The 26437-nt window shown below is 39.7% G+C and overlaps 3 protein-coding genes across 6 annotated transcripts; 2 read left to right on the top strand and 1 right to left on the bottom strand.

Annotated features, from left to right (window-relative positions):
• LOC143292898 (uncharacterized) lies at positions 1–17232 on the top strand. 4 transcript variants are annotated; one of them, XM_076603575.1, is made up of 8 exons: positions 1–270; positions 6015–7932; positions 8480–8629; positions 9931–10032; positions 11240–11437; positions 12495–12674; positions 13250–13438; positions 13965–17232. In XM_076603575.1, the coding sequence occupies exons 2-8, from the start codon at positions 6214–6216 to the stop codon at positions 14337–14339; spliced, it is 2913 nt and encodes a 970-aa protein (XP_076459690.1). In that variant the 5' UTR covers positions 1–270; positions 6015–6213; the 3' UTR covers positions 14340–17232. The 4 variants fall into 4 exon arrangements, with proteins under 4 accessions (XP_076459690.1, XP_076459692.1, XP_076459689.1 ...); XM_076603577.1 differs by having other exon boundaries at positions 1–649; positions 12588–12674; XM_076603574.1 differs by having other exon boundaries at positions 1–649.
• Positions 17233–18089: 857 nt separating this feature from the next.
• On the bottom strand, positions 18090–23467 carry LOC143292899 (FAD-linked sulfhydryl oxidase ALR-like). The gene is made up of 3 exons (XM_076603578.1): positions 23327–23467; positions 22307–22512; positions 18090–19693 (listed from the first exon to the last, which is right to left on the bottom strand). The coding sequence occupies exons 1-3, from the start codon at positions 23459–23461 to the stop codon at positions 19531–19533; spliced, it is 504 nt and encodes a 167-aa protein (XP_076459693.1). The 5' UTR covers positions 23462–23467; the 3' UTR covers positions 18090–19530.
• A 3-nt stretch (positions 23468–23470) lies between these two features.
• Positions 23471–26061, top strand: LOC143292900 (NADH dehydrogenase [ubiquinone] 1 alpha subcomplex subunit 3-like). The gene is made up of 4 exons (XM_076603579.1): positions 23471–23547; positions 24549–24620; positions 25408–25482; positions 25879–26061. The coding sequence occupies exons 1-4, from the start codon at positions 23523–23525 to the stop codon at positions 25932–25934; spliced, it is 228 nt and encodes a 75-aa protein (XP_076459694.1). The 5' UTR covers positions 23471–23522; the 3' UTR covers positions 25935–26061.
• Positions 26062–26437: the final 376 nt, after the last annotated feature.

The following is a 26437-nucleotide window of genomic DNA, read 5'->3' as shown; positions in this document are numbered from 1 at the left end:
TGTTCCCTGCACAGCATTTACTTCCGTCTTTCTTTGTGGCGTTGGTGCGGCTCCTTATGTTTAAAAATTATAAAAATAAAAACATTCTTTTACGTTCAAAGAAACCTCAAGACTGGCGAAGATACTAGTGGTCTCAACGGTCCTTGTATGCTCTCAAGTGGGTATTCACTCGACCAAACGCTTCAGCTTACATGTCAGTCACCTCCCCTGAAGACACAGTCTGTACTTTCACGTTGGATGACACTTTTCTGTGAAATTGCTCGCTTACAGGTTGGAACGTAGCATATTTTGACGACAGTGGGAAACGCCATAACTGGATGGTGGAAAAATTTTTACAGACCATAGTGATACCAATGACGAACAGATAACATTTGACAAACTTTAAAGAAAGTGAGATTTCTTGTTAAAGCGACTTCATTTGAAACTGAAACTGAAACTTGCAGGCCCCAGGGAATTACTAAATTTCATGTGTATTACTGTATATTACTAAAATACGATAAAAATGAAGCAGAATCGTAACCTTTAGGAGAGAACAGCGGGTGTTTGACTGTGACTCTGGGATGTGTAGCAGTACTCCTGAAACGTTTAAAGACTCAGTTACTCAAGGAGGCGTCACTGCCTAAAGACGGAAACAGTACAACGGGTGTGGGTATGTGTGAAAATATTAATGTTTCAACGTTTTTTTTGACTGTAGATCTTGGTTTGCTTGTTGTTTTTTTTTTTGTTTTTTTTTAATGAGTGTAACCAGTGGATTGCCACGTTTCAAAACTTTTTTTTTCATCATTCATTCTCAGATCATATGTTGTAATTACACACACACACACACACACACACACACACACACACACACACACGTACACACACACACACACACACACACACGTACACACACACACACACACACACATATGTATATATATATGATATATATATATATATATCATATATATGTGTGTGTGTGTATCATATATATATACATATACATATGTGTGTGTGTGTGTGTGTGTGTGTGTGATATGCAGATTGGTAAAGCTGTTCAGCCTGTATCTGATCTTGATGGCCTCTCTTGGTCTGCTCTACTTTCTGTGTAATCCTGTGCTGTCTTTTGACTGTGACATTGTTTGGCACTGTTGTGACCAGCCAGGCAAGTGACTGAGCATGGCTTCTATGGAAAGTTAACACTGGGGCAGTACTTGTACAGCGTTTAATTGAGGACCCCTTCCAACGGGCCTGTTCCTTGTTCTATGAGTAAGACTATACATCGCAGCATGCGTAGCAGATGTTTGGCGCTAAGCAAAAACTAAACGAAACAACAACAAAAAGTGTCAGTTCTGGTGAGTTCAGGGCAGGCAGATTTTTCCAATGACAGTTGAGCCAATTTCTAAAGGAGCTGATAGCAGGTGCTGTTACTGTGCTATTTGGCAAGCTGTTCCAGAGAGAAGAAGTTTCCACTAACGTTGAGCCTATGTTTTTCTCGAGTTCAGAATTGTGTCCCCGCAGGTCTCTTCCACAGGCAAACTCAAATTTTGGCTGCTTGACATTGTTATAAACCTGGAGGTATTTATATACCTCAATCATATCCCGTGAATGGCGCCAGTGTTCTAGGCTTGGCTCTTCAGTCTCTCCAGGTAAGGTTCATCCCACAGAGATGACAACAGCTTTGTTGCTTAGCCTCCCCATCCTCAATTTCACTGCATAGTGTTTTCTGCTGTGATTGCCAGACACGGTGACCATACTCCAGTAGTGGACAGACAAGGGCCTTGTACAGCTGAACAAAAATCTGTTGCAACAGGTGATCGAAGGATCAGTGAGTGATGCCAACAATTCTGATTGCATTGGCTGTATATTGTGCTTCCTGTTCCCCGAAGGATAAACCGCTGTCAGTCAACGCCCCAAGACCCCTCTCTACTTCACTTTCTGCCAGGGTCAGCTGTGACTCACTTCCAATTCCATGTATGCTGCTGGTTTTCATATCATATCTTGCCTCAGATTTTTTCCCTCTCAGTTTGAGGACACAACATTTCTGTGGATGAAATCTAAGCTGCCATTTGTTGTCCAGTTCTGTAGTTAGCCCAGATCATCTTGTAGGTCTTGAGGGCCATGGTCAGCATCACTAGTCCTGGCATAGAGCTTTGTGTCATCTGCGAACACCTTTGCATTGCTTTTCACATGTCCAGGAAGGTCGTTGATATAGATGACAAAAAGAATGGGACCAAGTATGCTGCCTTGAGGTATTCCGCTGGTCACATCTGCTTCTGTTGAATATACATGTGCCATTGACATTTACCTGCTGGTTTCTGCCTCTCAGATCCAGTCCAGTGCCTTGTTATGGATTCCATGGGCTGCAGCTTTTGCCGGCAGTCTGCAGTGGGGTACTGATTCAAAGGCCTTCTTGTAGTTCATGTATATATGACATTCACACTGCCACCATAGTCCAAGATTCTGGTCCAATCAATCATTACCTCCAGTAGCTGTGTTATTCATAAGTGGCCTGGTACAAATCCATGCTGTTCTATGTTGATTAGTTGCTCTGTCATTTGTTCTGTCACTTATTTCTCCATTAACTTGCAGACAATAAACGTGAAACAAACTGGACAATAATTGTTGGCTTGCAGTTTGCTTCCTTTCTTGAAGACTTGAATTACACACACACATTTCCACTCGTCTGGGATCTGCCCTGTGTCCAGGCTCTTCCTGTTTCAGCAAATATGATGGGTGACAGTACATCTGGTCCTTGGGCCTTGCCTGTGTGTAGACTAGCTAGTAGCTTCCTGACTGCTTCTACTGATATCTTGAATTTTTTTTAGCTCTTTGTCAAAGGTGTACTCTGGTGGGTCTGGTAGTGGTCCTTCATCTTCTGTGAAGACACTCTGAAAGAACTGGTTTAGCAATTCTGCTTTTTCTTTGTCAGTTCGTGTCTTAGTGCTATCATTCCCCTTCAGGTCAGCTACCCCAGTCCATGTCTTGGTTTTTTATCTCACGAAATTTCAGAAGGCCTTTAGGTTTTTCTTTGCTTCTTTTGCCACCTTGGCTTCCATTTTTCCTTGTGCCTTTCAGCATTCCTTCATAGCTTTGTTCCTGGCTTTGGTGTACTCCAGATAAATTTGACCATCTCTGGTTTCTTGCCACCTCCTGAACAGTTGGTGCTTTTTTTTAACTGAGGTGAGAGTACCTTTGTTCATCCAACCTTTACCTCTGCATCCTGTTGTTAAAGTTCAAGGAGTTGATTTTCCACAGCAGAGTTTATGGCTGCTTTTAGCTTGAACCATGTGTTGTTGACTGTCATCGCCTCTAGTTCCCTCTCCCAGTTTATTTTTGTCGGTTCAGCCTTCAGAACATTGAAATCTGTTTTCACATAGTTGAGATGCTTAATTTTGAGTGGATTTGCACATGCACAGGTTAGCCTGATGATCAGAGAGAAGTGGTCACTCTTTCCAAGTTCAGTTGTTTTTGTGGTGTTGTTAATTATATCTTCTCTGTTGGTGAGAACCAAGTCTACAGTGTTGGACTTTTCTCCTTCATTGTGGCATGTAGGTTCCCTTGGGTGCAGTATCATTCCTTGTGTGCAGTATCCAGAAGGCATCTTTTGTCACTTTCAGGGATGGGCGCAATAGCCGAGTGGTTAAAGCGTTGGACTTTCAATCTGAGGGTCCCGGGTTCGAATCACGGTGACGGTGCCTGGTGGGTAAAGGGTGGAGATTTTTCGATCTCCCAGGTCAACATATGTGCAGACCTGCTAGTGCCTGAACCCCCTTCATGTGTATATGCAAGCAGAAGATCAAATACGCACGTTAAAGATCCTGTAATCCATGTCAGCGTTCGGTGGGTTATGGAAACAGGAACATACCCAGCATGCACACCCCCTAAAGCGGAGTATGGCTGCCTACATGGCAGGGTAAAAACGGTCATACACGTAAAATTCCACTCGTGTGCATACGAGTGAACGTGGGAGTTGCAGCCCACGAATGCAGAAGAAGAAGAAGAAGAAGAAGAAGTCACTTTCAGGAACTTTGTCGCCGCATGGACAGGGCCTACCTAGTCCTTCTCATTGTTCCAGTCTTCTTCTTCTTCTGCATTCTCCAGGTCATGCTGTCAGATGGTCAATCCAGTCTGCAGCACCACCATCCTCTGCAGTGCAGCAGGTGGTCCCCAGAGCTTCTCGTGGAGTTCCACTGCACAGAGCACAGTTTTCCTCCTCAGTGCACCAAAAGTTGGGCAGAAATGTTACAAATGCTCTGGTGTCTGCGAACCCATGCCGCATGAGCATTCATCAGTAGGGGACAGTGTCAGTCTTTAGAGGTAGGAAAGGAGTTACAGTCAATTTCTGGGAAGTTGAAATCCCCCATAATTACAGTATGGGATGCTTTCACCTCAGCTGCCTTTTGAAGTATTCAGCGTTTCTTACTTTTCTTCTCATTATTTGGGGTTCTTTAGACAACCACACAAGTCCAATAAGAAGTTTACAATCATTTTCTTGGCATTCAACAAAGACGTGTTCTGAGAGGTCACTTGTCAGTTTGTCACACATTGATAGCTTCAGCTCTGTTCTGTCATACAGTGCTATACCTCACCCTCTACCTCCTAATTCATGAAAGAGTTAATATCCTTCTACTGTTCCAGCACTATCTCACATTGATTTACTTGATAACTTAAGTTCTTTGGTTTCACTATTTCATGCCTATGATATCTGGTGAATGTGTGTCCACCACAGCTTTAAGCTCACTTCTTTTTTTCATCAGTTGGTCAGCACTTGTGTAAAAACAAGTGTAATTCTGAAACGTGTATATATATATATATATATATATATATATATATTATGTATAATGTAAATATTATACATTATAGTACTTATGTACAAATGTACATGCACTCATTCACTCACACACACACACACACACACACACACAAACACACACGCATGCACGCGTGCAGTATGTACATAAAAAAACAACTCTGTGTGTTAAACACCTTGATTGCTTTGTCTATTAAATTATCGGAGACATTCTGTGACATTTAATACCATAGAGATCTATCTCAGTTAAATTTATGGAGTTATTTCATGAAACGTGTGTGCCCATTTTAGAAAGTTTGGAACCACTGACTGATGTTGGTAGTATCACTATCAGGAAAGAAAGTTGAAACCAGTCTCCTTCAAATTGGTGACGCCACAATGGTCTCAGACTCACAATCCTTTAAGCATTTGAAAAAAAATATGAATGATATGGACAGTGAAGAAGAAAGCTTGAACATTGATTCAGATGATAATTCTGAGAAAGAAGAGACCAAGGTTTATTGCTTTTTGTTTGTTTCTATGTTGAGTGCTTATGAGTTTGTTAGCGGCAATATTCACAACATATTGTAGACATGTAATAATTTTAGTAAATACTCAACAGATGATCTTAACAAAGTGAGTCCGTTTTTTTTTTTTAAACTTCCATGTTAATGTGGAACTTATTTACTATGAATCAGTCAGAAAAAAATCATGCATAAATTCCCACAAATTGAGAAGCTACAGTAATTAAGTATGTGTACACTTTACAGACGATTTTTTCTTTGGCATATGGAATACAGCTGACTTCAAAAAGTGTTGGCAGTCATGGGGTTAGGAATGTGTGTTTGTAAGATCATTTTGTCACCTGGATGATTGATGGGTTCATTGACTTTATTTCTATTAAGTTTTGATAGTAATGTTCAGTGATTCAGGCATTCATACAGAATACATAAAATTTAAGTGACTCAGTTCTTCTTTCCGTTTGCTTTTCCAGTCTGAAGTAAATGCTATATTTATTTGCCGGTTTATTTGTTTATTCCCAGTTGTGTTACATCTTGATATATTTTTGTATTTTAAAGATATTTGAAGTTGGAAGACAAAAAATATAGTCACTGATAATAAGATTGGTTGTTTGTCAGTATCATTGTTAACCAGTCACTCGTCTGTTCCAGTAAAAAGTCATTCCCAGTTCCATTTTCCCCACCAACTTCCTGACTTTTATTGTGTTTGTTTGGGATTTCAGATATGAGTACCAAGATTACTTTGTGAGGTGCAGCTTCAAGACAACCTTCAAGTGTGCTTCCAGATTCAACATTTATACAATTTGAATATCATGCCAAAAATTATATGCCATTTTAAGTCAAATGTAACAAACTGAAATATATAAAATCTTTAAACTTTTGCCCTTTGCTAATGTATGCTTAAGGTTCTAAGCTATAGTCATGGAAGGAGACAGGGACAGCCTCAGTGATTCATATCTTGAAACTGCAAACACAGATTGTGTGGCAGAACAAAAACCATGTACTGTGCTGGATGATGAATCTGTTTCATCACCTGGGAAAGAAAAACAGGATTCTGGCAGCAGCAGTTTTTCTGCAGGGCCTGGTGTACAGATGGACAAAACAAATGAAAACAATAGATCCTTTGGCAAAATATCTGCTCAGTATGACAGTGTTGTGGAAGGTGATACTGATAGTGAAACCCTCACACAGCAAGACAATGCCAAGGGAAGAACTGGTGAAACTATTGGTGAAAGAGAAGATCAAGAATGTCTACATGTGTCCTCATCTCAGCAGGAAGCACCTGCTGATATTCACCAAACACTGCTGAATGAACAACCACCAGTTAGAATAGAAAATAGACCAGTGTTAACTGCAGATCTTTTGTCTGAGACTGACAGACCATGCACCCAGTCTTTTGCCTTGACAGAGAGAAAGTCTGATGAAGATGGAAAGACATCCAACCTTTCAGAAACAGATACTGGGAGTAGCGTTGATCCAGAGATTTGTGTTAAAAACTCAGCAGTATCAGAAAATAATGATGCTAGTGAAAGTGATAATCATAATCGTCCCTTTGCCTTAGGCAAGGAAATCACCACAAATGAATCAGAACATGAAAGAATCAGCATGTTGCAAACAACAGGGCAGCTTCAGACAGAATCCAAAGATGAGTCTCCTGATTTAGAGTGTCAAATGGAACAAAAGGGAAAAGTTTCCTCTGACAGTCTGGTGGAACACTCCTCTCCATCAAGCATCCTGAATTCAATTGAAAGACAAAAGCAATCTCTCATCAAACAGTCAGAAATAAAAATGAAGGGTCAAACATTTGATGAACAACCAACAGCCAGTGAAGCAAGAACTGGTTCAGGATTTCTCAGTGATGTTATATTGAGCAGCCAGTCCCCCATCTGCACTCAAACAGACACTGACAAAGATACAGTGAAAATCTCAAGGGCAGAGTTGACTTTGATGGTGGAACAAAATCTGGCTGCTCGGACCATGTACAACTACGTACAAAACCTACAACAAGAGAATAACACATTGAACAGACAGAATGAAGAGCTGAAAGACACCATTGTGCAGAGGAGAAAACTGGAAGGGAAGGACGAGGAAAGAGAGAAGTCCACCAGTCTGCCAGTTGTTAGCCAAGGCACAGAAGCTCAGGTATTCTGCTTTTCGAGCTCATTACCCCCACCAATTCATGTCCAGTCTCCAAGCTCACCCTCTCCCCTTCTTTCCCAGCAGACCAGCAGACAAAAAAGCGGCCACACAGAGCAGACAGACACAGGCAGCCTGGTACAGGCAGATGGTGACTTGACTTCCAGTGTTCAGCTGTCCAGTCAGATCTACCTGGACGGTGATAACAGTCTGAATAGAGAGGCTTCAGCGGCAGGAAAAACTCCTCCTTATGCCTCAAATAATGCTGCTTCTGGGGCCTCTGCCTTTGACCAGGCAGCTCCTCAACTCAACATCCCCCATGACACACTGCTTGCTGGGGCTCACAGCTATTCCTCGGGGCCCCAGCAGCATGAAGAGAATGTGGCAGGCAGTGCTGTGGTGTCACACAGACAGTTCCAATTACAGACGGATCAACTGGAGAAAATCATGCTCTTCATGAAGAAAGTTAGCCAGGACGGAGGCATTGATCCAAATGGTTTAAAGGTAATGGAATTATTTTTCAAACTCTTTCATTCATTCATTCATCCATTCTCTTTTGCATTATTCTTATAAACTTTTTCATTCATTCATTCTTTTTTTGTATTTACATTTTCTTTTCATTGCCAGTTTCTAGGAGTTGTGTGAATAATACACATATAACTAATACCTATTTCCTGAAATCCTCAGATGATTAATTTAGACATAAATCAAATATTAGAGAGGGGAAGAAAGTGTTTAGCAAGCTTCTCCATAGTTGAAGTTTGTGTGAGTGTGTATGAGTGCATGCTTTTGTGTGAGAGAGAGAAAGAGAGCGAGTGTGTGTGTGTGTGTGTGTGTGTGTGTGTGTGTGTGAGTGTCTTCAGTTTAACGTCTTCCACTTTAAGTGATATTAGATGTGTGTGTGTGTGTGTGTGTGTGTGTGTGTGGTGTGGTGTGGTGTGTGTGTGTGTGTGTGGTGTGGTGTGGTGTGGTGTGGTGTGTGTGTGTGTGTGTGTGTGTGTGTGTTTGATTGTCATATTGGTTTCATTGAAGATTTCAGTGTATTTTCCAGGAGTTAGTACACCTGCGAGAGAAAATACAGAGTCTTCAGGAGGAAAATTCCAGGCTGAACATGGAACTACAGAACAAGCCTCTTGTGCAGCACTTACCGGGCCAGAATGAACGTGCCCTGCAATTGAAGATAAGAGAGCTGGAAGAAAAGGTAAGATTTATATAGTATTGTATGTTACCACTTGTATGCTGACAGATCTGTGTTCCTCTGTATAGCATTTTGTGAGTAAGTCTGCATGCAGATTTGAACCTTTGAACTCAAGGACTGCACATGGGAGCCATTTGTATGCCCATGATTGCAGTTTTGTACCCAGTGGACTCAACAGATGCGTCTTGACAGTAGCAGTGAACTATCCTGCACAATATTATAATTACATCTGTAGCTATCTGAAAATAGAAAATAAAAGTGTTGAAATGTATGCGGACAATAAAAGATGAAATGTTTTGAAATGTTATAGTGATGGCATTGGTGTACAGGACAATCTTATCATACGCTTCTCTCAGTCTCTGACTTATTTGTTTCTGATGTATTTTGTCCTTTTGCTCATGTTCCAGATTTTTTTACTTATGTGTGTGTGTGTGTGTGTGTGTGTGTGTGTGTGTGTGTGTGTGTAAACTTTTTGTCACTGTTCTTGTTATTTCTGCAAGTATACAGACACTGACACACACATGCAAACACACACACACGCATATGAGGGAAGGAGAAAGGGGGCAGGGGTATGAAAAAGTAGAGGACAGGAGGAAAAAGAGTTTAACAAGAGAAGAGAAAAAAAAAGAGAACCGAGAAGAAAAAAAACGATAAGGAAGTGGAAAGATATGATTTTGGTGAGAAGAGATTGACCACTAGAAAATTGATGGGAAGACAACAAAAAAACCAACAACAAAAAACAAAAACAACAACAACAAAAAAAAAAAAGGGGGGAAAACAAAAGGAAAGGAGGAAAGAGGACTTGAGGGGAGGTTGGAGGAGGATATTTAGAATAGGAGAAAATATGTGTGTATGTAGGAAAGTACATGTAGTCTAAATCTTATGTCTTTCCACTTAAACAGAGGGAGCACTTTCATGCAGGTTTTGTGTTCTATAATGTTTGGAAAGTATGTAAACAGTGGGCATGGTCACATTTAATTGTTATTGTGGTAGCTTTTTCTTAAACACTTCTGGGCTGACATTGTTGGAACTTTATATAGGTAGGTGGAATGTGTGACCCATTCTCCAAAAACTGAGTATCTGAGTGATCACAAGGAAAAGTCAAAGGCCGTACAGGATTTTTTTTTTTTCTCCAAATTCATTACTTTTCTTTCAGAAAAAAACAACCAAACTTTGAGTGTAATGTGAGAAGACCAATAACACTTAAGTCAGTATTGATATTCTTTATTTGTTTATTGACCACAAACTGTGGAATATGTTTTTATACACATGTTTGAACATCCTGTTTTGAATGTTGTCCTCAGATTAATGATCAGAAAAAACGAGAGCATGAGCTCCTTGCACTGATCACAAAACTGGGCACAGAAAAATTGGGAGGAGCAAGACCATTGTCACAGGTGTCACAGGTGAGTTGATCCAAGGCCCCATGAGTGGGTTGGGAGAGGCAGTGTTTTCGCAGTTTTTTGTTCAAATGGCCAGTTGCTTTATGCCCAGTTTGTAAGTCCAGTGCAAAGCACTGCAGTGAAAGATGCAAATTTTCTTATGACTGTTCAGTGTCAATTTTGATTTTTCATTGTAGACATTAAGAATTTAGCTTCATGTTTTGTTGTTGTCGGTTTTTTTTTGGTTTTTTTGTCTTTGTTTTTCATTTTGTTATATTTTGGCTTGTATCTTTAATTCTAGTATGAAACAATTCTGGCTGCACTGACTGTGGAAAATAGGAAATGTTTCAGTTGATATATTTGTCTTCAGGAAGGTTTTTCCTTTGATGAACAATATATACTGTGTTTTGCATTCTACCTCTCATGGATTCATTGAATACATTTGCATGCTAGAAATACATATAAGGGTAATGCTTTTACTGAGTGAGTGAGAAGAAAGGAGAAAGATAGTGTTGGTTTTCTGATCTGGCTTTCATTAACATCCCAACTTCTCACTGTCATCATAACATGTAGCGCTAGCGTTCTGTTTGGAAATATAGCATTAGATAAGCAGAATTTACTTTCTTCTTTTCTGGGGGTGAAGGGATGGTAGGAAGGGGGAATGGGGGGGCGATGCCACATCCTATATGCCATTTAAATGACATTTGGTTAATGCCACACTGCTTATCCTGTATCCATTATATAGTTATGATTATAGAGATCCACACCCAGGCTCATCTGTCACAGTGTGGGTTTCAGCAGCCCACAAAAAGCTACCAATGTTTAGGTTGCCGTAGGGCCACACAGCAGAGCAGACCCTGCATTGCTGCTGAGTCACTTCATCAGTGTCCAGTGGTGCCTGTTCTGATTCATCTTGCACAGAACATCACCTGCTAATCCTGTACTACTGTTAACTATAATCACCTAGTTGTGGAACCAGTTTGAGCGAGCCTAGACAGGAGACCACCACCCTGTCCCTTTAAGAATAGAGTTCCTTTGAATCTGTTGATACCGTAAACTCAGAGAGGAACATGCCACAAGCATAGGAGAGCAGAATTGAAAGTGAAGTCACCATGAGAGCAGAGTGTAAAAGTTAACAATAATTCAGGACAATTTTCCAGTGTTTGTTGAAAATCATAATGATACTGCTGGCTTTGATGGTTCTTTTATTACTTAAAATTTTTGTTTTCAGCCTTCTTCCACGGTGGGACTGCAGGCCCTGCCTCACATTCAACCCATTCAGTCACACACAGTCTCTTGCCAAACTGACAACCCATATGTAAGCATTGATGAGCACACTACACAGATGGCCTCTTTGAAGGAAACCATGAAACACCACCAGCAGGCATTCCAAACTCAGCTGGAGAAAATGAAGCAACAGTTGTTTCAGGTACATTTTTTATCTATCTATTTTTTGGGTGAGGGTGTAAATCACTCAGAGCAATGTTTGGTTATTTTGTACAGAAATATCAAGTACCATGAATCTGGTGAAAAGTATGAAGATGGTTTTGTTAAAGAGTAGATTTATGCATGCTTTTCATACTCGGTCATTGAGAATGTGTAATTGTCAAACAGTGATGACATTCTATACTATAGCTGTATTCCAGCTCATGAAAAGTTTGATTGTAATTTGCACTCTTGTTTCCTTTGTTACTTGCCATGCTCACACTTGCTACTCACACTAACCAAAATGTTTCCAGCCATTAAAAACATGAATGTCAGACAGACTTGTACATTATCACAGCATGGCAAGAAGCAGTAAGACTAAGCTCCTCTAGCAGTCTTGAAGTAGAGGGCTCAGTTTAGGGCTCCACCCCTTGACATAACAAAACCTTCATAACACCAAGACCCCACTACTGGAAAACTTGACCTCAGGAGCACCAACTGATAGGCCATTGAACTCAATTCTGCTACACTTTTAAGTTCACCAGAACAGAAATTAGAGCTCTTCCTCATTCTGATGACTTTGAGTGCACAGTTGGGTCACAAGGGTCTCGTGTTGTGGGGAAATATTTAGTGAGAATGCGTGAACAACCTAGTTTTCACCCAAAGGTGCCTTTTTCAGTGCAGATTTAAACCTGGTAGTAGTTCTGGAATGAAAGACAAGAGAAGTAATTTGTAAGAGTGGACTCAGAAGCTCATGTCACTGTTTTCTGTGCATCTGTGAGAATATCAGTGTGTGTTTGTGTGTGAGTGTGCACATGCTTATTATTACATGTTTTCCCAGCTATCACTGGCATGGAGAGATAGTCGATAAACTAAATACATCTGATAGGGCTGAAGGGCGTGCGCATAAAACTAAAAAGCTTTGTTTACCATTGCGGTGGTTGTTGCAATGGATAGGAACTGTATCCTAATTTACATGAAAGATGTACATTAGTTACTGGGTATGGTCCACCATGGATTGTTATGTTTTAATTGGCATGGTCAGCATGTCCCTTTTGCAGACACAGAACAGGGAAGCGGACTCCAAGAAAGCTTTGAAAAAAACAGAGTCTGAGCTCATGGCAAGGAATGATAACGTTAGCCGTCTGCGGCAGTCTGTGCAGATTTTAAACCAGCATCTTCAGGAACTGACAACACACCGCAATGAGTTGGCTCAGCAGATTACTGCTCTCAACATGGAGGTGTGTTTGGTGTGTGTGTGTGTGTGTGTGTGTGTGTGTGATTCTGTGTGTTTTATTTTATGTAGGGGTGTATGCAGTTATAACATTGTATGTCTGTCCTTGACCTTCCACTTTGTGACTGCTGTTTGCATTTGCTCTCTCTGTGTCTTTGTGTATGTCTGTCTCTCACAGGATTACAGTTTTAGTTTATGTATGTCTTGTAGATATCTGACTTTCTTTCTGTGTGTTTGTGAGTGTTTGTGCTTGTTGTCTGTGTTCACGAAAGCACATTAGTTGTAGTGGAATATATCTTTGTTTTGTCAAATGCTTTGTATGTTTGAGTTTTATTAATTTGTATGTAATATGTCCCTGGACTGGCTTGGGATTAAGGGATACTTTTAGTCAGTGGCCTGAAAATATTCAGGGAAAAAAAGATATCACTCTGTCGTGTTTTGATTGTAATACTGTAGTCATACTAAAAGATATAAGTGGCACATGGATGGAGAAAGGATTTTAAAATTACTTATTTTCTTTCCTTTCAGAATGCTGTATATCAAGGGTGTGTGTGTGTGTGTGTGTATGTGTATGTGTTACAGAATGATGAACAGAAAAGGAAGCTGTTGCAAGAATCAGAGAGAATCAAAAGTCTTTCCCAAGAAGCAGAAAGAAACAGGAGAGAACTGGAGAGAAACAAGGAGCTGGAGAAGATGATTGAAGACGAACGCAGGCGCTACTCCCATGATGAAAAAGAGCTCCTTGACCAGGTGAAAGATCTGAACAGAAGTGTAAGTATCACTTGTGATTTGCTGTATTGAATGTCAGCATTGCTATGTAGCCCCATGGAGTCTGTGTTTTGTTTTGCTTTGTTCTGCATTAAAGTGACCCTCAGTGTTACATGCAGACTTTTGAAATGAGAAACTGTAGATGTGTTTCTTTGAAATGTTGGGAAATGATAGGCCATAAGATAGTGATAAAGATTTATTGTGGGGAAAATGAGCAGATTAGATATCCATTCATAAGATAGTGATAAGAAATTTATTGTGGGGAAAATGAACAGATTAAATATCCATTTGCTGTTGGTGAAGGGAAGTATTCAGTGGAGTGCTGTCTAGTTCTGCCTTGTTTTCATGACAGATTTGACTGTGTTAACGTTTTTGAGAAACTGGAGAGCTGAAACTTGGTTGAATCACACTACTTTTGTGTTGTCCTTGCTGCAAGCACTACAATCAAGATGTATGTAATTGTTTCTGATTGATAAGGAGGACTGATTTACTGTGCTGGGTATACACTGTTGTTTTGTGCGGTCACCAGGTAGCCCTGCTGAGGCGGCTGGCCCTTGATGTGGACAGAGCTCGGGTGGAGAGCTGCCCGCTTTCGCAGGACTGCGCCAGTCTGCTGGCGGACCTGCACAGACAAGAACGAAGGAACGCTGCATCTGTCAGAGCGGCACTGGGCCGTGTGTCAGGTCCACCATCCAGTTCCATGAGCCCTCAGTACCAAAACGTTGCCCATGCTGGTCAGGCGGGCCCGGTCCCTCAGAGAGGAGGGAGTCAGCAAGGCCGTGGAGCCCAAAGTGGTCACAGTGGGGGACGAGGGTCACGTGCTTCTGCCCAAGCTACTGCCCCTCCTTCCCTCCCAGCCCCACTGACCCGACAACAGGGGGAGAAACCGTATCCTAGGAAGTAGCCCTGTTTCTGCTGCTTTGCCTTCAGGCTTGGCGATGAATTTTGGTATTGCAACCTTGCAGACAGTCTGGTTTTGACCCTTGTGTGTGAACAGATTTACACTGTGTAATAATTGTGTCTGTGTATGTATGGTTGTATAATTGTGTCAAGCAGTGCATGGTAATAGATATTGATATAGCCATTCTCTTTTTGCAAAAGACAATTACAAAACGAGTTCTCAGTGAGAGATTGTGTATTGTGAAGTTGAAGATAAACAAGCCTGTCTCAGGGCATTTGTCATAGATCTATGTGATTATTTACAGCACTTATGTTGCTGCTGAATTTTTTTAAATTTATCTGATATATAATTTATCTAATTGCCCATTATCTTTGCAAGTCAGCTGGCCATTTGCCTGAAAAAGGACTTTTCACACACACACACACACAAAAGCTGCGACCAGGTGCAATGGTGTTGATTTTTTCTTTTGTTTACTGATGGGTTTTTCAGTTGTTGTTTTTTGTAGGTAGATTGCTTTATAAATCAGTTTGCATGTACCTACAGTTCAAATTGTGTAAACGAATTATATTTGTATCATAGATCTGTATGATGGTTTCCAATGTTTGTGTAGTCAATGTCCAGCTGCAATGTTGTTGAACTTTGCTCAGCAACAGTTCACAAAGATCAGCAACACTGCACATGGACACAGTAGTACTGCTAAGTACAAGCTTATTTTTTTTACAAATTATAATACAACGATGATACTAGCAATGATGAAAGTGTGGTTAGAAAATGAAATGTGAGCTGGATATATCAAGAATGGGGCATAGCCATGCACATGGTGGGAAGAGTCATGGATCAGAATGTTGAGAAACATGCACACAAACACACAAACAGAGCAGTTCAATGAAGTGTAGAATAGCATATTAGATGACACTGTGATGTAAATATTCTAACAAATTTTTGAATTACCAGGATAATCTACTTTACCTTTGGATGCTCAAGGCTTTATATTTTTGTGTTTTCATTAAGTTCATATTATTTTCTCGTTTTTCTAGACACTGCAAGTACATTCCTGGCATGTGTTTCCACTGCATTGTTTTTCTTTTTTTCTTTTTGCTGCCCCATCATCTGCACCGTTTCAGTGGTATTACTCCCACGCCACTCATTTAGATTCCCCCACACATGGCCACACCCGGGTTCGTCCGTCACAGTTCCAGCATTGGCAGTCCGCAGGGAAATATCGATGTTAGCTCGCCAGGAGGCCACACACCAGAGGAGACCCTGCACTGCTGCTGAGTCACTTCGTGGTTATCAGTGGTACCTGTTCTGATTTAATGTACTTAGGACACCACCTACTAAGCCCCCTACTAACGACAATAATGGCTTAGTCACGGAGCCAGACTGCGTGAGCGTCCCTCCCAGAGTGGAGACCGCGACCACGCCCCCCAAACAACAGCTCCCCATGAATCTGCCGACACTGAAGACATTGACAGGACTCACCTCAAGCACGGAAGTGGAGGGGTATCGAAACTGAGGTCACCATGAGAGCAGGGCATGAAAGGCCACAGACTTTGAGACTGTTTTGTTTATATTGATGATGATGGAGGAGGATGACAATGTTGCTGTGGAGGTCCATTTTGGTTTGGGACTGCGTGACAAGGCTGTATTCTACGCTTCCTGTCATAATGATACCCTGGCGTTAACCAGGCCCGAGAGATACAGACACTGCAGTGTTGGTCAGGTAATTTGAGCAACACACCCAAAGATGCATCCGTGAAGTGGATGACACTCGACTGTGTGGTCCCAGTCTCCCCATTTAAGCCTATAGCACACTCAACTCTGGGTAGGAGCCGGCCACGAGCCAAAAAACCCACCTCCGCTGGGATTCGAACCCACATCCCCCCAGCTGTCAGTCCGCAACACTAACCACTTCGGCACGGTGGCTGGTTCCACTGCATTCTTATTTAGAAATAGTAGATGGGATCTCATAAAAACATACAAATATTCTTTTATTGCATACATTTTCTTTTCTTTACACACCAGATAAGTTTTTTTTGTGATTGATGTTTTTAAATCAAGGCCTTTGTGATTTTGGAGGAGCAGTTTCTATATTAAAAAAAAAAATTAAAGTTGGAAAGATGGTCTAAAAATATACAGTAAAAAGCACTTGAAAGAAAATCAGAAAATGTGAATGGTTTCAGTATAATTTCTTCTTGTCACATGTACCAAAGTGTGTGTGCGTGTGCGTGTGTTTGTGTGTACAAGTGATTATTTCAAAAAGAGTGCAGGTCACTGATATAATGCAGCCCCTGTAATAAGGAAAAAGAGCCATCAACCATTATTTAAGTGACTGTATTTGCCCTTATATTGTGGGAAAACTAGAAAACTTAAAAATGATGTGGTACCAGTGGAAATAGCATTTCATTCAATATAGAAGACGTATTCTTTTGTTCAAATACAAAAACAGATTAAGATTCTCATTATTTCATTTTTTAAATGAAAACATAAACTGGCACATTTGTTCATGTTCTGTAGTGTTTCCCAAAGTACATAGTGCTTTAGTAAAAGAGAAAACAACAAACAGAACAGATGTGTATTTGACATATGTAATTACTTGAATATGTCATGTATTTGTTATGATGATATTTGTTATGCTGCTCATGCTTGGAAGAGTGTGCCTTTCTCTAATAAAAGAGTAACAGAGTATTATGTGGATTAAATGAGATGTGAGTGAATTAATTCTTTTTGTTTTAATCAACCTTTTAGCATTATTTTCTGTTCTCTTTGACTGGTTTTAAGAGCTGATTTGGTGATCAGCCCTCAAATGGCCCTTTTATGGTGGGCTGGGCTATAAGCATCATGATTAATTTTGATCTGATCTGTTTCATGTAAATATACATGTGTTTCACTGAAATTTATCTCTGCTGTATTCAAGTATGTGCATGTGTTTTATGTTAAGATGTGTGTATTTTCTTGCCACAAAGTACCAAGAAGAAATCCAGTGTGCACAAGAATGCTTTGCAGAATAAAGAGAAAATTTTTAATCAAACAATATTTTTAGTTAGAATAATATTTTCAGTTATGAAAAAGGGGGTAAATATAAATCATTTAAGAATTTGTAGGGTTGTGAGTGAATGTGTGAACTTATGAGTGTGGTGTTTCTGTGTGTTACTTATGAATGAATACTACTGTGCATATGATCTCTGGACTAAATGTTAGAAGTATTCTTGCAATAGTTTGGTAATAAGTAGCGCAAACATTTGTAGTAAAACACTTTAATTTAGTTGAAAAAGGAACATTTTTAAAAATGTAAAACTGACCAGTGTTTATGAATTTGTAGTAAAACACTTTAATTTAGTTGAAAAAGGAACAATTTTTTAAATGTAAAATTGACCAGTGTATATGAATCAGTTAATCAAATTATTAAGATTTTGTGTGTGATACCAGGGTACATCAGATTTTTTTTTTTCCAGTCTCATTCATTTTTTACCAGTCTTCTTCTTCACCATAATTTCACATCTCTTTAATAGCATGTACACATGTAGTGCAAAGCAAGCATGTTAATGTTCCTATCAAGTTCAGTGAGTTATCTTAAAAAGTAGAAAACATTTGGCATGCAGTTCATCCTATTCTACTGTAGTTGCTTTTGTTTTTCATGAAACCTTTTGCAAGGACTGGGGAATCTGGCACATGCTCATACACACATGTATGCATGTTCACAAACCATGATGTACACGCAACATTTTGTTCTGCTCTTTTTATTTTCATTGTTATCACGTATTTGACAACATGCTGTTTGGTTGAGAAGTTCCAATACAAACCAAGCTAAGACATTTCAACAAATGAAGTTAGTTAGATGGATATGATTGTGCTCACTTTTTTTTTCTTTTGCGCTTGTGCATTCACACATTTCTTAACAGTGTCAGTTTCTTCATTCTCAAGGCATACATAATTCACTCAGTCATGTTAGACAGTTAACACATTATATAACACTGCTGTGCTAGTAAGGTCACTTTAAAAGTAAACAACGGAAACTGCCTGTCATAAACAGTAGCAGATCCCCAATTACTCACGATCTTAAAAAAAAAAAAAAAAGTTTCACAAAAATCTATTTTGAAAAAAGAACAAATAAATAAAGCCAGATTTTCCTTTGGGAATTTGCCACTCCTTTTCCACTGCTCAAGGATGTTGAAAGTGTACTTGTAAGTTACCCATCTCTTTTGATTTTCCACTTTAGTTTCATAAAGGAAGCATTTCTTATACAAAACATATACAAAACCATACTGATGAAGTAACCATCACTTTACAATGACATACATACACTATTTCTTATACAAAACATATACAAAACCCTACTGATGAAGTAACCATCACTTTACAATGACATACATAACACACACACACACACATTTTCAATCACATAAATATATATAATTATATATATATCACAAATGCATCATCAAAAAGATTGAACTGGTCAAGTCTCATATTCTCCCTGTCCTCAAAAACATTTTCCTCTTTCTCCTTTCCCCCTCTTTAAAATGATGCAAAACGTTTGTTTTTGTTTTTTTCAAACACTGAAGTGATTCCTGTTGTCAATCTTTCAATATTGTGATCATGATCTAATAGCTGAAAAATGACAAGTGTACTTTTCTAGATATTTCCCCCATTTATCACAGAGCCAGCCATGTTTTTGGGTAAAGAGTTGTTTGTAAGGGGAATCAACTGCAGGGTTGTTGGTGTTTTTTTTCTTTACATTAATTCTACTGTTGTAATGCAGTGACCATAATTTATAGCAGTTAATATTATATCTGGAATTCTGGATGTCAGTAAATCCGCCATTTATATTCAAACAATGAAATTAAACATTTCTAGAAGAAAAACTTGTAGATAATCTGGTAAATGAAAAGGAGGAGTAGAAAATACAAAGAAAGAATTAGCAGAAAATTGGGGACAGCTGATTATACCCTCTGCTCCTTTCCATAAGTTTTACAAAATCAGTGAATTTGCAGTTGTTTCAAACTGGACTGAAAATTGTGGATAATGAAGACCTTATATAATTCACAATTTGTTCCACCATGGTCACAATCCGTATCTCTTTTCCATTTACAATTTGTTCTGTTGTTGACAGAATCTTTTTCAGACTCGAAGTCACTTGAGTTCACAATCGCACATAATCCAAATGGTGCCGAGTTGTACATTAGCTGTGCTATCAGTCACAGCTGCCATCTTTCCACCCATCTTTCCATCTCTCATCCACCTTGGAACAGTCAAACTCTGTCTTCCCCAGCTTCCTGTTGACTCGGTTGTGGAGCTGACAGAACCACTGGGACAAATTGTGTCGACTGGAGGTGTCAGGGCTATTGCTTTTTAAACTGTTCAACAAAACATAAAAAAATTAAAAGTTCACGAATGTTTCTTAATAGTGACATCTCTCTCTGAGCCTCTCTCTCTCTCTCTGAGCCTCTCTCTCTCTGAGCCTCTCTCTCTCTCTCTCACACACACACACACAATGCAGCAAGCAAGAATACACACACACACACATACACACATATATATATACACTACAAATTTTCAAAAGTTCGATACAAATGTAGGCCATGCCAGTCACAATGTGGGATCACTACTGGGATTCAGTTTATAAGACAAATTACTTAGTAGTGTTAAGAAATCCTTTCAATATACCCACTATCAAAACAGAGAAAATTGAGTAAATCACTGGTTGATGCACACATCTATCATAAGTATTGATACTTATTTCCTTCATTTTTTTTATAGCTTAAAACATACATATCTAACCAAAGGACAGAACAAATACACATGAAAAAAAGCATAACACCAAAGTCTGGCATACAGTTTCATTTTGCATGATCATAATTATAATAGTACATTCCCCCTCTCATCCATCACAAAAAGGGATATTTTCTGTGGATCATTTAACCTTCGCCGCACTGAGCTTCTGACTCAAAGATTCGTCCCAAGGTGGGCCTCTCAGACCCACATACCGCCAAAGAAGCAATGGGCGGTTTACCCCTTAATAATCCCAGCGTGGGCCTGTCAGACCCACAGGGTTGCAAAGCAGGCAAGCGAGCGATAGGGCCTAGGGCTGAATTTCAGCCGTCACCGGTGCATCTTGAAACAAGCATGGCATCACAAGCATCCATGGTGGAAGAAGCAGAGCGAGAACTTCGCGCTGCTTTGGGTGTATTGGGGTAAGTAATTCGATCGCCCATGTTGCATCCTTGTTATTATTTATTTGTGTACACTTTTGAAACATTTAAGAAATCCTGCCCGTTTTTTAAATACTTTTCGTGTTGTGAAGTTAGTTGCATGAACTGCTGCCGAGTTTCAGGAGGCAGCATAGCAACACACATAGATCTAGCGCTCTATTACGCTCTGTGTGTTATAGGGGACTAGTTTATGAATATCCATTGTGTCTATGGCTAGCAATGGCTGCAGCAACTTATCGAAATTGAATCTAAACTATTTGCGCCCTAACAATATGCATTGTGAAGCTGGTTGTCTGCAGGCAAGCGATGGTGCCACGTTTACAGTAAATTTGGATCCCCTTTCAAAAAAAGCCTTTTCCAACAAAAACGCTTTTGGGGGATTAGTTTTTATATATGACACTTTTGCATCTATTGTTATATGTTTACATATGATGTACGTATCATGCGAGCTCAAGTGCACAGATTGCTCTGCATGTGTGTTGTGGGAGCTAAGATATGTATGATTGATTGTGTGTGTGTTTGGGGTGGAAATGTGTTTATATGTGTATTTGGGTGGGCGCTGGTGGTGGTGAAGTGGCACAGCCGTGCATGTTCCCTGCCCCTGGCCTTCATTATAGCCCTCTGCAAGTGACGCCCTACCTCCAATGGGTTGCAACCCCCACGTTTAGTGGTTGATTCCAGGTATTTCTGGAAGGCATTATCAAAGACCATATTGATTTGCCAAGCAGGGAAGGATAGAAAGCAAATAATAAAACTGACAGAGAACGACTGGCAGCAGAGTATAAAATCTCAAAAAGAAATGACAGCAGAGAAGGAGGACAGCAGAGAACAGATGGCACAGAAGATGACAGGGAAGAACAGACAGCAGAGAAGAACAGATGGCACAGAAGATGACAGGGAAGAACGGATATCAGAGAAGAACAGATGGCACAGAAAGATGACAAGGAAGAACGGATAGCAGAGAAGAACAGATGGCACAGAAAGATGACAGAGAAGAACAGACAGCAGAGAAGAACAGATGGCACAGAACATGACAGAGTAGAACGGATAGCAGAGAACAGATGGCACAGAAAGATGACAGAGAAGAACGGACAGCAGAGAAGAACAGATGGCACAGAACATGACAGAGAAGAACAGACAGCAGAGAAGAACAGATGGCACAGAACATGACAGAGAAGAACGGATAGCAGAGAAGAACAGATGGCACAGAACATGACAGAGAAGAACGGATAGCAGAGAAGAACAGATGGCACAGAAGATGACAGGGAAGAACGGATAGCAGAGAAGAACAGATGGCACAGAAAGATGACAGGGAAGAAGGATAGCTCCTCTCTATTTCATATGTGGGTCTGAGAGGCCCACCATTGGACGAATAAGGGTATTGGCCTTTGCTCCTCTTTCTCATATGTGGATCTGAAAGGCCCGCCTTGGGATGAATCAGGATAATGAAATTACATCATTAATTACTCCTTTCTTTTATGATGTAACAATTCCAAATTTTGTCACCGGAAAGGGACTTACGAGTCAGGAAAAGTCAGGAAATTTCATAACTGTAGCTTTAATAGTTCCGGAGATATGGGGACTTTTATGCGGCTGTGGGTCTGACAGACCCACTCTGTGCGGCGAAGGTTAAACAGTCACTAAGTTGCAATTGGACATTCACACACAAACATACATACAAACACAGTCTACAGTCACTCAACAAATACAGTAAACAATAATTCTCAATACAAAACAGAAATCAAAACAAAACCTTACTCTCTTCTGAGGTCTGAAGCACAATGATCGCAGGGATAGAATTTGGAGAACAGTTGAATAAACTGTTGCATGTCCGTCTGTTGTTGTGAAGTAGGTTGGTCAGGATAGTAGGCAGCCATGGTGTGAAGAAATCCCCATGTGCGACGTCCAAGCTGTAATGTGTCCAGGGGACATTCTTTGTCCTTTTCGCTCTCCTTGGGCTTGTTCTGCAGTGAGGACAAATTAATGAATCAGGCAACAGATAATTTAAAATGTACATATATTCACAATTGTATTTTTAAATCTGTTGGAAACAAAAGAAGCCATCATTACACAGATATGCAAAGACATTGATCTGTATATAGTGTTTGCCACTTCATCTCAAAACATATTTCAGTTAGGTAAAATTGAGTGGAAGTGAAAAATAACTGGAAAGAAACTTGTTAAATTTGGAAAAAATAAACAATGATTTAAAAGAGAAACAAAGGTGGGAGGAAAGCAAACAAATAGGCACTTAGTATAACATAATCATGGTTGTTTTCTCATCAAAACGTGTACACACTGGGTTTTTTTTTTTTTTTTTTTGTCCAGCTCACTCAGAAACACAAACATTTTTCTGTGTTTTTTTTTCCACTTGTGCTAAAAAACAAACAAAAAAAAACCCAAACCCACAACAAAACAAAAAACAAACAAACAAAACCCCCCAAAAACTTAGTTACACAGATTTATATTGTTTATAAGTGTTTCAGAGGGGCATTTTTCAAACATATACTTTGTAACAATGTAAGGGAAATAAGTTTGTTATTTAACAGACACAATCAGATTCAGAGGCAGTAAGACTGCATAACGGGTAATGAGAAAAAAAGTAACTGTTAATACAATCTGACCCCATCTGACACGGCGGCCTCTTCTGACCCGACATGATTATGCAACCGAAAGTTGAACTTGCATCATGTCCGAAGTAACCTTAACTTCAGCAAACACAATTTATATATCTAATCTACAAAGCAGAAAACACCGAAGACTGAAATTAATACAAACTTGTACTGTCTTTCCCTGCATTTTCATCCATGAATGGAAGTCTGTACAAGCGCGACAGGGCTTGGCTGGAGGTTTCGATGAGTCTGGTCGATGACTACCACCAGCAGACGCATCGTGCCCCATGGAAGCCGCCATCTTGTTTGTAACTCTAACTTCCGGCGGAACAATAAGTTGTCCTTCGTCGCAACAAGTCAAAATGGCGTCCAGAGGAGCAATGAAGGGTAAATTTGTTTTGATGCACAGATTATCTTCTTTTGGAGAGGGTTGCACACAAAAACATGCATACAACTTACGGGTGTTGAATGGTCCTTTACATGTGAACGAGTTTTCAATACGTGGTTTGTTTTCATTTAGTTCCCCAGTAGATACTGGATTGTACAGCTTTATCATTCGGAATCGCAACAGCAGTTAAAAATCGTCTCTTGCAAATGTTTGTGTGTGTGTGTGTGTGTGTGTGTGTGTGTAAAAATTTGTGAACCAAATTATCGTAGCTAAATTTGGTGTGTGTGTTTTTTCGCGCGCGCACGCACGCACACACACACACACACACACACACACACACACACACACACACACACACAGAAAGTGAGTAACTGAGTAAAAAGTATATATGTATATATATATAACACCCCACAGGTTTGCTTTTCATGCACTCACGCACACATGCACATGCACACACAGTAACATACCCGCCTGAGCAGTACAGTGCCATGCACACACACACACACACACACACACACACACACACACACACATGCGCGCGCGTGCACGCATAGTCTTTCTTTGGGCATCAGCATTTCAGCATTAGCTGTTTGTATTATAAGTTATAACCCTGCATGGTAATGAGAAAATTGCCCACACCACACCCCACTACTTTTTTTCTTTTCTTTTCTTTTCCCTATGGATTTTCTCGAGTTAATTCTTTGCTTCCATTTATTATCTATTCTTTTAACTTTGTTCTCAAAAAGATTTTTAGCACCACTCAGCAATGACTCCCTTGTTAAGAAGAGAAACAATTGATTGAAGTGTTATATTCTTTTACATAGGCTTTCTATTTTTGTTTATTTCTGAATAAAAAAAAAGTAAAGTCAGTGTCAGGACTCCACCCATCTGACCCATTTGGAAAAGTTGACAGATAACTGAATTGTGTTACTTGTGCATGTAATTGTTGACATTTTTCTCTTCTTTTTGTGACTTGCAAAAACTGTTTTCCATTGTACAGGTGTGTCACTTATCAAGAGGGGCTGGCATGAGATTCCTGAGATCATGTGCTGCCTCGGAATGATTGGTTTATGTGAGTTGACACCATGTTGATCTTTCTTGTTCAGTTTTTTTTTTTTTTTTTTTTTTTCAAACTTAGAATTATTATACTTTTTTTTTTACTGTGTAGTGCAGTGATTTGAATATTTTGCCATGGGAAAGACGTAATATAATATTCTTTGTAAGTGTGATAGCATTGTAAGGAAATACCATTGTTTTTTGTGATAGTGCTGTGATGTAGTATGTACCATTCTTTATAACTGCTTTGAATAAAAGGATATTGAATTTTCTTAGGCATCATTCTCATTTTCTCTTACACAAGTTACATTTTCACACATGCCTCTCAGATATCTCTCACAGTTTCAATCAGTCCATTTCCCTCTGTTTTAGTCATTTTTACACACACACACACACACACACACACACACACACACACACCACACCACACCACACCACAACAAACCACACCACACCACACCACACCACACCACACCACACCACACCACACCACACTTTCTCTCGCATGTTCATTCATCTACACACTGAAAGAATGAGGTGAGTCCTGCAATTAAATTAGAAATGCATGATTATAATATCAAACGTGACAGTCCCCTGTTTGGTATCAATGTTATCATGTCATCATTTGATCTCATATGTCTTGTTCTGTTTGGTATAATGTGATCCTTTGACATCATATGCTATGTCTATGAATTTAGCCACAGTGTCCCAACCATGTTTGGAATAAAGTACCCGGTTTGTAACTTACTGTCTCTTTTTAGTCTGCTTACAAGGTGATGGTGATTTTTTTTCCCCTCATACAGCTACTGCACTGTTAGGACTTGGTGTGGCTCGCTATGACGCGGACACGAACCACCAATACAAATTTCACTACACAGGTATTGTAATGGTATTGCTGTTTTGTTCATATTCATTTGCCATTTATAGCACTTCATGTACAATATTTTTGTAAAACACTTGTGTATAGGTATGAGAACAGTGTGTTTGGTGTGTCAGTTAGCACTACTTGGGAATCAAAATTCAGTTTCCAGACTCAGATAGGTGTTTATAACTGATTTGAATTACCGAGTTGAAGTAAAAATTGGGGTTTGAAAAGATTAGGCATTATGGACTGGAAATTATAGGCAGTGAAGATGTGCAAATATAAAGAATTCTGTAAAGAACATCATTTCGATATTCCTTTTGTAGATTTGGCAAAGTGACATAATTTGTTGTTTAATCAGTCATTTGTATTATGCTGTTTATTTTACTATATGCTGTATACTTTTTTGCAGTTGTTCGAGACACTGAAGTGAAGCCGGAATGGGTGAAAAAGAATGTGTACAACTGAAGATCCACGAACTACGGTGACAGCATTATGCTTGTTTCTGTAGAAGGAACAGTTTAGTCACTATTGTAAAGACAGTGATTTTGAGTAGCAGTTTCATTTGAACAATAAATCTGTTTGTTTCTTTGAAGTGTGGAAATCCCTGCTTTTTGTTTGTTTTTTGGGAGGTGGGGGGTTGTTGTTTGTTATTTGGAAAGTGGAGAATTATCCTGTTCTATTCTTTATTTGATTTATTTATTTTTGGTATGAAGCTTGGAGAATTGTAGTCTTTGTTTTGTGTGTGTGTGTGTGTGTGTGGTTGTGTGTGAGAGGGAGAAACAAGAACCTGTAAACACAAGCAGGTAAACGTGTATATACGTGTTCTAATTGAATTGTTAGTAAATATGTACCAGCCTCAGCAAGACCGAGTACATGTACCAACCAGCTAGCTCACAGAACGCCAGTGCCTCCCCCCCACCTGCAATCAAGATCGATGACACAGAGATCAAGTCGGTCGACAAGTTTTG

Source organism: Babylonia areolata, chromosome 18 (assembly GCF_041734735.1).
Source record: "Babylonia areolata isolate BAREFJ2019XMU chromosome 18, ASM4173473v1, whole genome shotgun sequence".
NCBI lineage: Eukaryota > Metazoa > Mollusca > Gastropoda > Neogastropoda > Buccinidae > Babylonia > Babylonia areolata.
Note: the sequence above shows the minus strand (reverse complement) of the source record. Positions and strands in the feature narration are given on the sequence as shown.